The 16,666-nt window shown below is 40.6% G+C and overlaps 1 protein-coding gene and 1 long non-coding RNA gene across 2 annotated transcripts; one reads left to right on the top strand and one right to left on the bottom strand.

The window, feature by feature from the left end:
• The first annotated feature begins 16 nt into the window (after positions 1 to 16).
• Positions 17 to 5,521, top strand: LOC146504304 (uncharacterized). The gene is made up of 2 exons (XR_014868656.1): positions 17 to 744; positions 4,912 to 5,521. It is a non-coding gene; the product is annotated as an uncharacterized LOC146504304 (long non-coding RNA).
• A 136-nt stretch (positions 5,522 to 5,657) lies between these two features.
• LOC146504303 (uncharacterized) lies at positions 5,658 to 7,991 on the bottom strand. The gene is made up of 4 exons (XM_085130507.1): positions 7,692 to 7,991; positions 7,302 to 7,553; positions 6,639 to 6,728; positions 5,658 to 6,466 (listed from the first exon to the last, which is right to left on the bottom strand). The coding sequence occupies exons 1-4, from the start codon at positions 7,819 to 7,821 to the stop codon at positions 6,207 to 6,209; spliced, it is 732 nt and encodes a 243-aa protein (XP_084986633.1). The 5' UTR covers positions 7,822 to 7,991; the 3' UTR covers positions 5,658 to 6,206.
• Between the last annotated feature and the right edge of the window lie 8,675 nt (positions 7,992 to 16,666).

The raw sequence follows: 16,666 nt of genomic DNA, 5'->3' as shown, positions 1-16,666 counted from the left end.
AAGAACTATGTCTATCTCAATTGCAGGAGTTAAATTATGGAACAGTCTAACGGTGTGTTCACACCGAACGCGATGGACGCGAACAAAAACGCCCCAAACGCCCCTAATTTGACGCGTGCACATTCGCGTCTCAACGCGTGTCCAAGAAAAATCCATCGCGCTTCAAAATATGATATTTTGACGCGCGTGAACCGGAAATGTGGGAGGGATGTGGGAGGAAGTTGTGCCAGACCGGTATCTTTGCAAGATGGCAGCTGTCGAGTTAGCGCTTGAAGAGAGAGTCTCCCTTCTCTATGTACTGTGGAGAGCAGAGCAGCGGCGTAAAAGACGCCCTCGCCCTACCTGGGTCCATCAGGTCCTCCAGAGGCGTGAGCAGTTTGGTGAGTTTCACCATTTGCTCCAGGAGCTGCGCCTGGATGACGGCCGATTCCAGCGACATCACCGTCTTTCACTCGGCCAGTTTGAGGACCTGCTTCCCCGGGTCGGTCCCAGAATCGCCCGCCTAGACACCAATTACAGGCGCTCAATCCCACCTGCAGAGCGCCTGTCCATCTGCCTGAGGTTAGTAAAAGTATTTAATACGGTAGTCCTTTATTGATACCTGTGCTAATACATGCTAAACCATCCATTTATACACTGCTAACGTGGATGTGCTATGCTAACAGTGAATGCTCTCGGTTTTTACTGATAGCAAACTGTGGTACGGAGACGACTGTTTATAATATTTCTAGTGATACTCAGAAGGTATGGAATCAGAACGATGCCACCTTGAAACGAAACCGAAAAAAATATTGAAACCGAAAAAAAATATTGTAACTGAAATAAATGTACTGAAAAATCTTGTATTGAAACCGAAAAAAAAATTTGATAGTGAAAAACAATTAATTGAAACTGTAATTTTTTTGTTTTCACTTACAATTTTTTTTTTCAGTTTCAAACCATTTTTTTTCGGTTTCAAACCATTTTTCGGTTTCAAACCTTTTTGTTTCGGTTTCAATCCATTTTTTTTCGGTTTCAAACCATTTTTCGGTTTCAATCCACTTTTCGGTTTCAATCCATTTTTCAGTTTCACTCCGCTGGCACTGTTTTGGCGTCCGGGGGCGCGCTGGGGGGGCGGGGATTCCGACCCGCATGTATTTGCATATATTATAATGCTGACCAATGACTGGAGAAAACACTGACGACGCGGCTGCGGTCACGGACAAACTTGCACGTGTCTGTTCGGGAATGGCAGATGCTGAGAGGTCCAGCGTTTACATTACCGACTATTTCAAAGTGACAGCCTGAGGTAAATTCTTCTTCAGTAAATTGGACTACCGGACAGGAGGACCTGAGACCCCACCGCACTATTTTTGGTAAGTTAAATGTGTTTGTAAACTAATCCGTAATTTAGCTACGGACCTAGCTAGCTAAGATGAGCACTTGGCTGTTGGGGAAACTTGTTTTGTAAAGTTCGTTTAGCTAACCCGTGCAGGTGAATGAATTTACCCTGACTAAAGAAATCAAGAGAAACGCACCAGGCTGCTCAGTGACTAACCACGGTTACTGTACTTTTATATGAGTATTATACTGTAAGAGCAACAGGCTGGACTCTGCTTCTGCTCCTGTGCAGAGCTGATTATTAAATATGTGCAAACAGCAGCATGTTTTCTGTCGCTTTCCACATGTGGAACGACATTAACGCCAACTTTTAAAAACCTGGAACTTCAGTAACCCCTCATTAGTCAATAGCTACGAATTAAATAGCAAAGCCCTATACTTATGTACTGAAACCAGCTACTTCCGCTTGTCAGCTTAAGTTAAAATGTTACATTTTTCCTCTGATTATTTTTTTAGCATTTTTTTTTACTCAGCTTGTTACAAATATTCAGGTTAAAAAACTGTCCTAATTATTTTTAATGAATTATGTTCACAAAGTCACATGTGCAGTACTCTGTACAGCTTGCATCCTTTAGGACAAATCATTTGAAACATTAATATTTCTTGTTCAATACTGAGCTGATAACACCTCTGTATGTTGTGACCAGGATGCAGCAGCAGACTGAACCTTGACTGAAACCTGCTCCATCATCTCATCTTTGCAGATGTCCATTTATAAAGCATCAACAACTCAAAGGTAAACATGATATTAGAAAATGTGTTAGTATATAAGGCCTTTAAAACAAATAAAAAATAAACAGCTGTCGGCAGAACTGTAGGACTGGACAACTTCAGATCCCGAGTGTGTGAGGACAGAAGGATCAGCTCTATTTCAGATTTGAGAGATAATCTTTATATTTCAGTTTGTGATGATTCTGTTCTGTTTGTGATTACAGGAGCCGTCCTCAGATTCAGACCTCAGCACCACCCAGTGACAGCAGACAGATCTTATATCTTCGATCTTTGTAGTAACTCCAAAATTAACTGAAGAAAACAGTACAAAGGTTAAAGTACCACATGTGCTGTCAGTGACAGCTGGAGCTGTTTTATTGATAAATTTAAAGACAAAGTCAAAAGGATTAATCACTCATGTAACTGTGTCACTATACATCAGCATTAACAGTACCTCAGTTTGGTGTTTCAGAAAACTGCTGATCTCAGACCTGCACAACTTCTGTTTTAAACACTGAATGTACTCAGCTACATGAAGGGCACATGATGTTTTCTCTGACACAATTAAATAAAACCTGATTAAAGTCAAAGGTTGTTACTTGTATTTGAACTAAAAACTTGATCAGGAATTCTTTCACTGTTTTTTGACAATAGTGTGTTATTTATCATAAAGTAGTTCAGAGTCATTCATACCAGAGTAGCCAGAGAGCACAACATATATTTAACTTTCTACAGGACTTAAAGCTATGATATTATGTAAAAGTCCAGAGCCTCTGAGGATTATCTGAGTACTTCTAACATTACACAAAGCAAAGGTCTCCATCAGTGTTCATGAAATGCTGGGTTTATCCTTCTTGTGAGGGAGCTGCTGGTGAAGATCACGAGCCCTGCTTGATCCCGGCGATGAGTTTCAGTCTTCCTGGTGTTTCTGAAATGATGCCTCTCACTGTGGGGCAACAGAACATCTGGCACAGGACAGCTGTAATGAAAGAAATTGAATTAGTTTTGAAAAAAAAAAAAATCTTGGAAATGCCCTATATGTGAGAAGCAGATTTTGTATTTACTTTTCTTTTGCCAATCAAGATAACTAGAAGTATAATTTTCACCATACAATTACTAACCTTGTCATCTCCTGCACTGTCTGTTTTGGGCTCTGGGCTTGTCCTTTCCAGCGCTCATGAGACTGCTTTTGGTGCACTGTGGTATGAGGTGCTAACCTGTTGACAGTGTTGGGAAGGTTAATTTTAAAATGTATTCCACCAAAGATTATAGAAGTAATGTATTCTGAATACTTTACAACTACATGAATGTACTATTGCTGTGTGATTTATTACTCTTACTGAAGGCTACTCGCCATACCAATACCAACTAGATGTTAAAATCTTAATACAAATGAGTAACAGTAGGTGGACATTAGGTAAGGCTGCACTTTTTGCAGCGATCTCGTGTAGAAAACTATTCAGTGCATATATAAAACAGGTCAGCGGCTCCGAACCGTAGTAAAGGGACCTCTGGCTAATACATCATGTCGGGCTCGTAGCTGAAAACTAGCTTTACTTTGTTGTCTGGGTCAACTTTGCTAGCGAGAGAGAGAGGCGTTGAAAGGCTGCTTATTGTTTCGGAGGAAAACAGGAACACAGTGTACAGTCCAGTCTTAACAGCTTTCTTACAGCTGGGCTCATCGGGCACTCTTTTTGGCTGCAGTGGTTATTATTATATTTACATGCTTCCAGCTCCCGTTTCTGCTCAGTGACAGCTCATACTTTTCCTTTTTCTCCCTCCCTCGCTCACAGACACATAACGGGTATGGCAGTCCGTTCTCCCTGCAGCACAGACTACACTGCCCATGAGGCTACATTGTTTAGGGCGATGCCTTTAACACTCTGCTATTGCCTTCATATTAAATCATTTTGTTTGGGTTTCCACCGGCGTGGAATTACCAAAAATAGAGAGACCATAGCCTAACATATGAAAAAGGAAAATACCGCCATGTAATCCATTTATTTCAACAAACTAACTGTGTTCTCAATATCACCTATTGAACAGTAATGGATACATTTACTCATATTTTGTATTTTAAATACGTAACGCCGGTGCATGTATTGCGTTACTGCCCAACACTGCCTGTTGATGAGATCTTGTGCCGTTCCTAAAACACCGGCCTCCAACTCCTAAGGAGACACGGGTGTACCTAAATATAGCAAATATTAGCTTCAGGCTAGCTTGCTACGACAAATAGGCTAATACCAGCACTTTACCACAACTTCACCAGATGTAGCTAAAAAAAACTAAACTAATGTCCAGTCCAGTGGGACAGCAAGGAAAGATGACAAAAAATGATTACTTACTTGCGGTTTGGAGGGTCAAGCTGAAATTGAAGCAGCCATTGAAAGAGAGAAAGATGGCAGCTTGGTCAGCACTAGTGGCCTCTATAATGTATGCAAATATATGCGGGCCGGAATCCCCGCCCCCCTCCCAGCGCGCACCCGGATGCCAAAACAGTGCCAGCAGATTGAAACTGAAAAATGGTTTGAAACCGAAAAATGGTTTGAAACCGAAAAATGGATTGAAACTGAAAAATGGTTTGAAACCGAAAAAAAATGGATTGAAACCGAAAAATGGTTTGAAACCGAAAAAAAAAATTGTAAGCGAAAACAAAAGAATTACAGTTTCAATTAATTGTTTTTCACTATCAATTTTTTTTTTCGGTTTCAATACAAGATTTTTGAGTACATTTATTTCAATGACAATATTTTTTTTCGGTTTCAATATTTTTTTCGGTTTCGTTTCAAGGTGGCATCGTTCTGATCCCATAAGAAGGTCTCATCAAGTCCCGATTTAATTCGATTTATGCTGTTATCAGTGTTTGAATGATAGCATGGCTGTGGTGTCATATCAATGTATGCGCTCGGTGTTTGCTGATATCAAACTGTAGCATTAGGACCACTGAGTTAACCTTTGTAGTGATGCTCACTCCTTTTTATTTAGACCTGGTTTAATTCTGGGATAGTTGAATATTTGTATATAATCACCGCAGACTGTTTTAGATTATATCTAATATATATCATGTAATTATCCTTATAATTACAAAAGGTTTTATGTAAGATTTATGTTTTGCAATTTGTAATTTTGGAATTTCAATAATGTATTTTGTAACTGCAGTACACATAATACTCATTTTAAACAATTTTGTCCAGGTTCCTTGCCAGCAAACAACTCCTCCAGAGAGGCTGTCCTGGTGAGGGAGAAATTCATGGCTCACTTCTCGGTGGAGGGAGCTGTGTCTTGGCAACCAAAGGACTAGCCTGTTTGAAGTCCGAGTGACTTCCCCACAACGGCTCTTTTAAGAGCCACCCACAAACCTCTAAAGAGTGTTCCTGTCTTTTTAAATTTTTCTTAATAAATGGAGCTCTACTCCAAAATAAACTAACCTCTTTTTACTCTCTTAAATAACTTGTCTTCACTATGTTCCTATATACAGTGTGGTGCAAAAGTTTGGGCAACCTTATTAATAGTCATTATTTTCCTGTATGAATCACTGTTACAATGAAAAATGTCACTTACATATATCATATAGGAGACATACACATTGATATACACTAAATATTTATTTCATTTCTCTTTTTTTGTGTTGCCAATTTATGCACCTGCTTGATTTAAACAGTTATTGCACACTTTCTGTAAACTGCATTTCACTTCTCAAATATCACTGTGTGTGTCTCCTATATGATATATTTAACTGACTATTTTTATTGTGACAACCAATGATTTGTACAAGAAAATAATTACTTTTCACAATGTTGCCCAAACTTTTGCATCCCACTGTATTAGTATGTTTTGTCATTAGTATAATATGAAATAAATTCTACTTGTGTCAAGTCGGGTGCCAATATTTGCTGTGTAGTAGAACAGAGACATTTTGTCATTATAAATGTTTATTTGAAAAAATATAAATTCATTAACAAAAACATTTATCATAAATATATGAAATGTAACTATTTACAGAGAGACAGGAATAAAAAGGACCCAGCTTGGAGTGGAAGAGCCTCAGGGAGAAGGAGGAGAAAAATAAGAACATTGTTTCTGCCCTGGAGAGCTGCTGCCTCATCAGAAAACTACTGATCATTAGGGTCCAATGTTTCCAAATTTAACACAGCTGTGCTGTTTTCAAAAGCTAATTTATAAATTTGAAATTTCACGAATTCTCGTGTCTGAGGCGGCATGCTCTCCAGAGCAGGAACAAGGCCGAGGAGGAAATGTTCAGTTGGAGACGGGCGTGGCCTCTTTAGGGACTCCAGGATGGCCAGCTCCACCGCCGATGGACCGTCCTGGGACCCGTCCCTCGCCCGCCTTCGAGCTGTCCTCCTCTGTGGGCCTGTAAAACACAGCACAAAACAACACAAAGTAATGAGAAGGCTGCTACTAGATTTTCATTTTCAAAATTGAAAAAAAAACATGATATAAACAGATTGGTTGTAGATATTTAGTAAAGGTGATCACAAGGGAATTCAAGCAAGTAAAAAGCTGTCAGTGCTTGATGTTCATACCTGTGGGTGCAGCAGCAGGAGTGGAGGGACCAGGGACTGGGGAGCCAGGAGAAGAGACAGCTGAGGACTCTGCTGCATGATTACTTGACTCTATGAAGACAATATTAGATGTTAACAGGTTGAAGACAATAGTCATAGAGAATATTATATTATTATATACTTATTATTATTATTATATACAGTGGTCTCTCATTTATTGCAGCACATGAACAGTAGTCACAGTTCTCACAAGTTGATTCTCAAAGTGAAAACCTTTGTCGATTTTAAAACGTAAAAGTATTATGCCGCGCTTTTTCTCCGTCTGCGGCGCCACTTTTGTGCGCCTTTTTTGCTCCCGGTGCAGGTGTGTATTTCCGAATGAGGCTCATAGTTATGAGTGTTTTTGTGCTGTTTTTTTCTATTGGACGTGATGGTTATCAAAACCAAACATGATAAGTTTGGCAAGCGCAGGAGACACGACACGGAGGAGATTTGTCATTTGGGCTGCAGAATGCAATGCGCATCGTTGAAAGCTGTACGGTGCAATAAAAAAATCAGCGAAAAGGCGAGGCAGTGACGGATGAACAGCGGGACTACTGTATACTGTTTATTAATAAACAAAATATGTTCCTGTATGACAACACGCATAAATTAACTGCCTACATTAACTCAATGTAAACATACCTTCTGACTGACACTCCCCTGCTGCCTCTTCGGGCTGTCCCTGGTCCTCGGGGGAGAAGTTCTCCACGGTCCGCACCATATTACCGCTAGTCTCCCGCGGGGTGAGGAAGGGGTCCAGAAACCCCATGACCGCGAAGAACTTCCATTTTCTCCCCGATCCTGCTGCAGACCCACTCCTCTTCTCCTTCTCTGCCTTCTTCTCCTTATTATAAGTGTCCCTGAGGCTCTTCCACTTTCTCCTGCAGATGTCCTCTGAATAAACGCATTATCTTGTTAGCGGAAAGGTATTTGTACATCAGTGGGAAAATAGCGGGACAGTAGGCGGGCTTGCTAGCTTTTGCGCGGGTTCATCGGGTCAGTCTGAAAATTAAAAAGAAGGAATGAACTTACCAGGTTGCCCGATCTCCTCACTTATGTGTCTCCAAGCTAGGTCCTTTTTATTCCTGTCTCGGTAAAAGTAGTAGCTAGCATCGTATAGCTCCGGGTGATTAGCCACGGCACTGATTAGCTTTTCCTCCATACTGAATGAAGAATGAAGGGCTTTGGCTGGATCTGCCCCTTTGACCTAGGTCAGAGCCACGTCACCAGGCTCCTGATTGGTTGTCGCGGCGCGATTTGACGCTGGAGTTCAGATTTTTCCAACTCCAGCGGTAGACGCGAAACGCGCGTATGCACAAAATGCAACACAAAAACTCAATACAACACAAAAAAAAGTTTTATTCGCGAGTCAAACGCGCCAGACGCGCTACACTGACGCGCGTGTCACGCGTTTTGGCGTTTTCGCGACGCAAATCTGCTTCCGAATTTTCGCGGGACCCGCAATCGCGCGTCATCGCGCTTTTCCATTGACTTTACATGTAAACCTGACGCTCTATTCGTGTCCATCGCGTTCGGTGTGAACACACCGTAACAGAAGAAATAAAAGACAGTAAAAACATAAAACAGTTTAAAGTAAGATATAAAAACCTAATTTTAAATAAGTATAAGAATGAAGAAAACGGGGTTAACCCAGGACGGTAATGTTGCTGGTAATCTGCAAATATACACCTTCTGTATTTTTCATATGAAAGAAACTATACCGTGGTGGGGCTTGCTAATTTCTTGTTTTTGATTTATGTATGTTTTGCTTTACTTTTGTTTCATATGTTGTTTGTTTAATTTAAGACTAAAAAATAAATAAATAAATAAATTAAATGAATGAGAGGTAAAACTTGAGGGGGTAGGGACAAATAAGTAAATACTTCTGCCTACTCCTTTTCAAACAAATAATGGAATAATATTTTGTAATGATTGTGAAGGCTCATGTTTGAAATGTTTGAAATAAAAATGAACTGAACTGAACTGAACTGCTTCGGAGTTTGTACGTGCTTTGTCTCTAGGGGCCACCGTAAATATGCTTTTATTTATTCACTCCACATAAAATGTAATAAATAAATCATATAATACAAAAATCAACTATTCACATTTCAACTTTTAACTATTTAAATTTTCAGCTTTTTCCTTTTACAAATTTAAGGTGAAACAACACAAAACACTGCAAACCACAACACAATTAAATATAAATTAAAATATGAAAACAAAAAGAACATGCATATTCTCTGTCACATGGGCCCGCATGAATAAACTTTCTGAATCCTTTATCATCTGCAACCGAAAGTAGTTGTGGATGATTACTATACCTTTCTAATGTGAAGTTGTTGTCCCTGGCTCTCTTTCTCTCTCTCTCTCCCTCCGGCCAGTGTTGCCAACTCCTCAGTAAGGAAAATCGCTATTGGCTGTCCTAAAAGTCGCTAGAAGTCGCTAAATGACGTCATCACCTAATTTGCATAATTGGTCATGCTAATGTAATTGTAATCTATGTTGTTGGAGAGAGAAATAACATCGTGGAAGAGACATAAAGTGAGTAAAAAACGTCCTAAATGCATTTAGAATTTATTTAGAACTACAAATTTAATTTATTTTAGCAATTATTGTTTTTTTAATGTCACAATTCCAACCCTGCTCCTTTACCCGGGCTTGGACCGGCAAAAGTGACCCGAAATAGGCACTCTGGTGGAGTTACTTTGTGTGTGTGTGTTTATAAGTAGTTTTAAACCTTGTGATCCACAAAACAGCATAAGAGTAAAAGAATAAAAGAAGAACTGACTGCGTTACAGCACCCGCTGCTTGTTGAGAGTAAAAGCGATATGCGCTTTCACGTCTTTTTTTTAGCGACTTTTTGTAGAAAAAAAGTCGCTAGGGGGTCTGAAAACTCGCTAAATATAGCGACAAAGTCGCTAAGTTGGCAACACTGCCTCCGGCTCTGTTCCTGTGCTACTGAGTGTAACTACCGCCCCTCCCTCCTCTGCCCAGCGTAAAGCACAAGGCTTGCGTGCGGAGTGAAGCGAAAAAAAGTGCGAGAGACGGGCTGAGAGAAAGAAAAAAAAAAAACCCAGGTGACGGCTCGCGATAAGGAGCCGGCTCGCGTCGTTCACGTCAAAGAGCCGACTTTAAGAGCCATTTCGTTCGCGAACGACCCATCACTATTCACCTGCAGTGTGAACGTAGCCTAAGAATTCAAATAACTTACACAGGCAGACAGACACACAGCGTATATGATGGTAGATTGCAACACGGACACAGAGAAACACAGGGCTTAAATACACAGAGGAGCAATCAGCGAATGGGAAACACAGCTGGGGCAAATCAGGCCTAATGAGACAGGGGAAGCAAAACCAGACACATTAACATAAGACATGGACCTTCAAAGTAAAACAGGAAACATAACAGAGACGCAGACTTGACACAGGGATACAGCAAACGGGAGACAGCAACTATGGATCACAGACAGAAAACCAGAACACTAAAACTCTAACAAAACCCACACAGAGAACCTAAGCTAAGAATAATCCTATGACCTATAAGGCAAAGCTAGAATATAATGAAATAAACAAAATCAAAGAACCAAAAACACGAAACACTGGGTCGACGACCCTGGCAGCCTAACACTTGTACCCAGAATGGTGCACACAGGCTACAGAAGTTAAACACAACTAACACTCTGTTTTCATCATTAACACACTACCACTCAAAATTGAAAACACATGATGATGGCACGATACCACTTTTTTATGTCCGATACCGATACCAATATCATAAATTTGGATATCTGCCGATACCGATATGAATCCGATATAGTCTGTTTTTTTAATCAATAAAACGTTTTTTAATATCTTGCTGCATTTTGTATAAGTTTATACTCAAGTTTAAATAAATAACAACACTAAATCTATTCTGTTATACCTGTATGTAAAAAATACACTGCACCCAAAATATTTCATAGTTCAGCAACACTGATCAATCTAATAAACTTAAACCTGCTCCATCCTCCCTGTTCTGGTATTTTAAAGAGTACTTAGCAGAAATATTAAGCAACCTAACTAATAGGGTTGCAAACTCCCAGCAAAAAAAAATAGGGAACCACCCTCCACCTCATGATGCTTAATCGATGTAATCAAATTTAATTTGATGCAGGGGGAAAATGCACAGAAATAAATTATTTTTCAAGAATAATTAAATAGATTCAACATCTTTCTTCAACAGATTTGCAGACTGCACAGATGGTTCCTTCCCAAAGGAAAAAGTAGTATAGCTTACTAGGGTATATTAGAATTAACAGTTACTATATACAGTAATGGACTTATATATATATTTTACATCAGATTAAAACTTTGGGTGTAAGAGTCAGATAATCGTTTATTAAAAGCTCGACATTTTAAATGAGAATAAGAAAGAAAAGTATGTCTTTGTGCCCCCTTTTCCCTGTTCATGCCCTATCGGCCCCCCTGGCTAAACTTTGCTAGATCCGCCCCTGCACAGTTACCAGCCGTCAGCTGCGTAGAAAAAGATCCTGGTGTAGAAATAATATTAAATAAATTCTAACAACAGCTTATCAAGGTTAAACGTGCTGCTGTTGTTCAGCCGCTGGTTTCCTCTTTCTGGTGCAAAGTGGGCCAAAAACAAAGAAGAGAGACGGACTCACGACAGAAATGCCGATCAGCTGATCATTAATCAGTTTCACGATTGAAGTGGGAGCAGGAGAGAGAGAGAGAGAGGCAGTCGCTCCATATATTGGTTGTTAAGCTTAAGGCTGGAATGCTTTACAAACATTCAGAGATGAACTTACACACTTGCTTTACTTCTCTCTGGGATAACTTCTGGTTTGGTAGCACACAGCCGTTCTATCACGTGACCACACTGCTGCAACGTGCTACGGTTATGAGCCGAGTTAGCAAGTTTTGTGAGGTGCTTTTTTGATATTTAATGGATCAGATTACATTTTTTATTTCTCGCCGATATACGATCCAGGAATTTGGGTCAGTATCGGACCGATACATAATATCGGATCGGTCCATCTCTAGTTGCAACCTCTTCTTCTGCTTTTTGCTAGATTGAATACAGTTTCATCCATGAAGATGTATTCATGAGGCCATTGAGTCAAGCTCAAAGATTCTCTTTACACAACAAACAAATTTTAGTTCTGTAAATGAAATAGTATAATGTATACATGTGCTATGTATACAAGTATACTTATAACTAAATGGTATTTTGTTTAGAATTGAAGGAAGGCCACATGAGGGTGCTCACAACACCAGGAGACACTTATTGTGGATTTGGTCCATCAGAATAAAGCAATTTGACTGCGTGAAATGCAGCAAGGGAATGTAGAAGACAACATAAATGTTGAATCTAGCAAAAAGGAGAAGAAAAGGTCGCAATGTCGTAGGTCAACGTGCCATTACTGAACTGCCTGGCCAGCGTGGTGGAACTGTAACTATCTGTGCTGCCATCAGCAGCTATGGGGTTCTCCACAGTCATCTTACTGTTGGGCCGTACAACAATGAACTTATAGTAACATTCCTAGACGGTCTACGGGATGCTGTGCTTGATTAGAGCGATTGTGAGCAGGCAGAGCATCCCATATCATTTGGGTCAATGTGAGCTTTCACCGAGGTCCAAGAATATGCAATTGGTTTCACAATGAGCAGCATTTTATAAATGTGTTTCTTCCACCGTACTCTCCCTTTTTGAACCCTATTGAGGAGTTTTTCTCAGCATGGAGATGGAAAGTATACGACCGAAACCCTTACACACAGGAAAATCTACTTCAAGCATTGAATGGAGCTTGTGGTGAGACAGGAGTGAAATCTTGCCAGAGCTGGATTCGGCATGCTAAAGGATTCTTTCCTCGTTGCCTTGCAAGGGAGACCGTAGCTTGTAATGTGGATGAAGTCCTGTGGCCTGACCCAGCACAGAGGCGTAATGCTGAGACAGGATAAATTATCTGAATATGCTGTAAAAATATATAATTTTTTAATGTACATATAACTTTTTTTTTTTACTGCAGTTCTTTTTGCACATTAGCTGGTTTTGTGTGGCTTTTGAAAGAAGTGGTTGATTTTGAGTAAAGTTCAAATAGTTTTGGGTCAAACGTTTGGTTTTGCAAGACAAGTTAAAGGTTATGTGAGTGTAACTTGAATTTTACACTTTGTGTTTAGTGTTTTGACACAAAGACATGAGATTTTAGGAAATGTGTTTTAGCAATTCAGAAAAACTGTAACGACAAGTACATTCCTGTCAGGTGAGTTCCTCTGTTCAGACTCTCACTGGACCTGAGCCATCACCTGTTACACCTGTGTGTTTCCTTCCTTGATGACTCTCACGTGTGCTGCGTGGAGGCCTCTGTATCCCATTTCTCACAATAAAGATCTGCCAGGCATTCAGAAAAGCTTACTGTCATCGGAGCAACTTTTTGGTTCATTTGTCACAGACGATTGTTAGAAGATCTGATGGTTTAAATATCCATTTTTTAAAAGTATTGTTTATTCACAAAATTGGCCCCATAACCATCCATTCGTGTCACAGTGCAATCATGGTTGCAATGCACCAGCGATCATCATTGACAGGTCGCTCAGGTCTTAAAAGAGAATTAAGTTGTATTTTTTTATGCATATATTTTTTTCCTCTTATTTATGAAGTACCTCTATAAGTAACAAGTCTTTAATTAGTAGGGCACTATTTCTGAAAAGCAGTTAAACAGCATCTTCAGTGTTATTAGAAAAGAGCTGTTATCCAGTAGTTTAAGATAAAAAATTGCTTTATTTATTCATTTTTGGGTTTGTTTCATTTTTTGCACTACATTAGACAACATCAAAATAGAGTTGTCATTTTTGTTATTTGTGTTTTGTAATCTTTATAAAAGCCAAGAAAAAACACCTCTTAATCTTTTCTATATGGCGAGGTGCTGTGGACATCCAAGTCTGTGATTGTGTAGATTTTTCAAATCAATACCATGGTTGCATCTACTGAAAATCTCTGTGAAGTTTAAATCTCAGTGACCTTGACTTCAAGGTCAGAGGTCAACTTTTCTGAAAATCAGAGGAGTTTCACATTTATAACACAGGTATGTCTACTAGGAGGCTGAAGGGTAGCACTATATATTTATAAACAATAAAAAAAAACAACAATTATTATGCAATTTATTTCCAATTTGTATGGAATTTATTTCTGTAAACATGGTGTTTTAGGTCGGATTGAAGGACTGATGTGATGGTAAGGTGTCCGCTGCTGCGCTTTGAAGATTGGTAGGCTTTTTTTTTTTTTTTAATTTTCACGAGAATTGCTAGTTCCCCTAGAGTTTTGGCCACTCCAACAATCAGACGATTCCCTATGAGCAAAGTGGTCATTATTGGAGCAGCTTAATTAATTTTTCCAGTGTAATATGCTGTTAATATCCTTTTCCAAACCCCGTTTGTGTCTTTATCACTTTTGTCCAGTGTGGAAGATGCCATGCTGGAGATTGACTCTGTATGGTTTTTCAATGTTGATACTTGGGAACCTGTTAGAGAGGCCAGGGCTGAAAAAGGGATGCCGGAGAACCTGAGAGGGTGTTATCCGCTGGTGTGCATCCAAGGCCAACATCTCTTTAATTAGGCTGACAAATAAGCGTTGGCCATCTTCGGGTCCTCGTCTAAACATCATTATTTGTTCGAGGTCATCGAGACGTGTCAGTTTTATGTATCTTGTCTCCAAAGATTCATATCCTGTCTCGTATTTAAATTGTTGGGTGGTCTTGAATGTCCAGCACTGTTGGTTGTAGTTGTCTTTTGAGAAATAGTCTTCAGTGTACACGCCAGCGTCTAGAACATGATCTGGTGGCTGACCCTGAGTCTCTATGATGAATTTCAAAACAGCATAATATTTTTTTCCAGGGTACAGTGGCACCCCTGTAACAAGCTCAACAGCCACCAGCCCCAGAGACCACATGTCAATTGCTTCGTTATAAGGAAGGCCAAGCATAACCTCAGGTGCACTATAACCAACTGTCCCCACACGTTCACCGGGCATCACTGCAGACGCAGGACATACGAGGCCAAAGTCTATAAGTCTGACTTTGACTGGAGACTCATAGCGATTTACAACCATGATGTTTCCAGGTTTGAGGTCAGCGTGCACTATTCCCAAAGAACCCAGGTGGGACAGAGCATTTGTGAGTTGACCTAAAATTGGCCTGACTTCGCTTATGGGGAGACGCCGGTTATTCGGGTCCCCTATGTAGTCCCACAGGCATTGATCGAGGAGTTCAAATTTCAGGCAAACCCGCTCTCTGTCAAGGAAAAAGCCGTTCCATTGAACAATGTTGGCGGCATCTGGATCCAACCTTCTCAGCTGCTCCAGGATGAAAATTTCCAGTTTTGCCTGTTGCAGAATATCAGAGCGGCACTTGTTCACCTTAATAGCCACAACTCGGTTGGTCTTGGTATCACGGCATTTGGCTACAATACCAAAGCCCCCTTCTCCGAGGAAAGCCTCTACCTTGTAGTGGTTTCCCAAAATGCTCCTTTCAACTATTTCAAGCTCATCTGAGCTGAAGGATGGGCTGGCTGACGTGTGTACGAATACTTGCTGAGAAAATTCAACCGAATTTTGAAAACTGCAGTTGATTTTCTCTGATCTCTTGCATTTCAAGTTTGAAGGGTGCTGAAAGACCACAGGGTTTTGTGATCTTTCAGCACTCATGTCAATGCAAGGGGAACTCTTAGGGTTGAAAAAGGGATGCCGGAGAACCTCAGAGGGTGTTATGCGCTGGTGTGCATCCAAGACCAACATTTGTTTAATTAAGCTGACAAACAAACGTTGGCCATTTTCAGGTCCTCTTCTAAACATCATTACTTGTTCGAGGTCATCGAGACGTGTCAGTTTTATGTATCTTGTCTCCAGGGACTCATATCCTGTCTCGTACTGAAATTGTTGGTCAGTCTTAAATGTCCAGTGCTTTTGGTTGTAGTTGTCTTCAATGAAATAGTCTTCAGTGTACACGCCAGAGTCTAGAACATGATCTGGTGGCTGACCCTGAGTCTCTATGATGAATTTCAAAACATCATAGTCTTCATTTCCAGGGTAGAGTGGCACCCCTGTACCAAGCTCCACAGCTACCAGCCCCAGAGACCGCATGTCACTTGCTTCATTGTAAGGAAGGCCAAGCATAACCTCAGGTGCACTACAACCAACCGTCCCCACACGGTCACCAGGCATCACTGCAGACGCAGGACATGCGAGGCCAAAGTCTATAAGTTTGACTTTGATGGGAGACTCATGGCGGTTTACAACCATGATGTTTCCAGGTTTGATGTCAGCGTGCACTATTCCCACAGAACCCAGGTGGGACAGAGCATTTGTGAGTTGACCTAAAATTGGCCTGACTTCGCTTATGGGGAGACTCTGGTTTTTCCGGTCCCTTATGTAGTCCCACAGGCATTGATCTAGGAGTTCAAACTTTAGGCAAACCCGCTCTCCGTCGTGGAAAAAGCCGTTCCATTGAACAATGTTGGCGGCATCTGGATCCAACCATCTCAGCTGCTCCAGGATGTAAATTTCCAGTTTTGCCTGTTGCAGAATATCAGGGCGGCTCTTGTTGACTTTAATAGCCACAGCTCGGTTGGTCTTGGTATCACAACATTTGGCTACAATACCAAAGCCCCCTTCTCCGAGGAAAGCCTCTACCTTGTAGTGGTTTCCCAAAATGCTCCCTTTAACTATTTCAAGCTCATTTGAGCTGAAGGATGGGTTAGCTGACATGGTGAAATGTGTCGGCTTGGTCAGTGAATTGCTAAGTAACGCAGAATTCTCTCAAAACTCTCCAAAAGGTTTTGCTTACTGTCAGGTCAAGGTCCGTTGAGTAGCAAAGTTTAACAGAGCAAAGCTCCTACTTAAGGGTTTTTTCTCTCAGCAAGATGATGACATTACAAGGGATCAAAGGCATTCTACTTTGGATCAAAGGCATTCTACTTTGGATCAAAGGCATTCTACTTTGGATCAAAGGCATT

The sequence above is a fragment of the Neolamprologus multifasciatus genome, chromosome 14, assembly GCF_963576455.1.
Source record: "Neolamprologus multifasciatus chromosome 14, fNeoMul1.2, whole genome shotgun sequence".
In the NCBI taxonomy this organism is placed as follows: Eukaryota; Metazoa; Chordata; class Actinopteri; order Cichliformes; family Cichlidae; genus Neolamprologus; species Neolamprologus multifasciatus.
Note: the sequence above shows the minus strand (reverse complement) of the source record. Positions and strands in the feature narration are given on the sequence as shown.

What these genes read in the sequence shown, in the direction of transcription:
- LOC146504303 (XM_085130507.1), bottom strand. Translation starts at nt 7,821, where the DNA reads ATGGAGGAAAAGCTAATCAGTGCCGTGGCTAATCACCCGGAGCTATAC. An exon ending in TGAGGAGATCGGGCAACCTG is followed by an intron (nt 7,554 to 7,691) that starts GTAAGTTCATTC and finishes GCGTTTATTCAG; the next exon opens with AGGACATCTGCAGGAGAAAG. An exon ending in TCCTGCTGCTGCACCCACAG is followed by an intron (nt 6,467 to 6,638) that starts GTATGAACATCA and finishes TGTGTTTTACAG; the next exon opens with GCCCACAGAGGAGGACAGCT.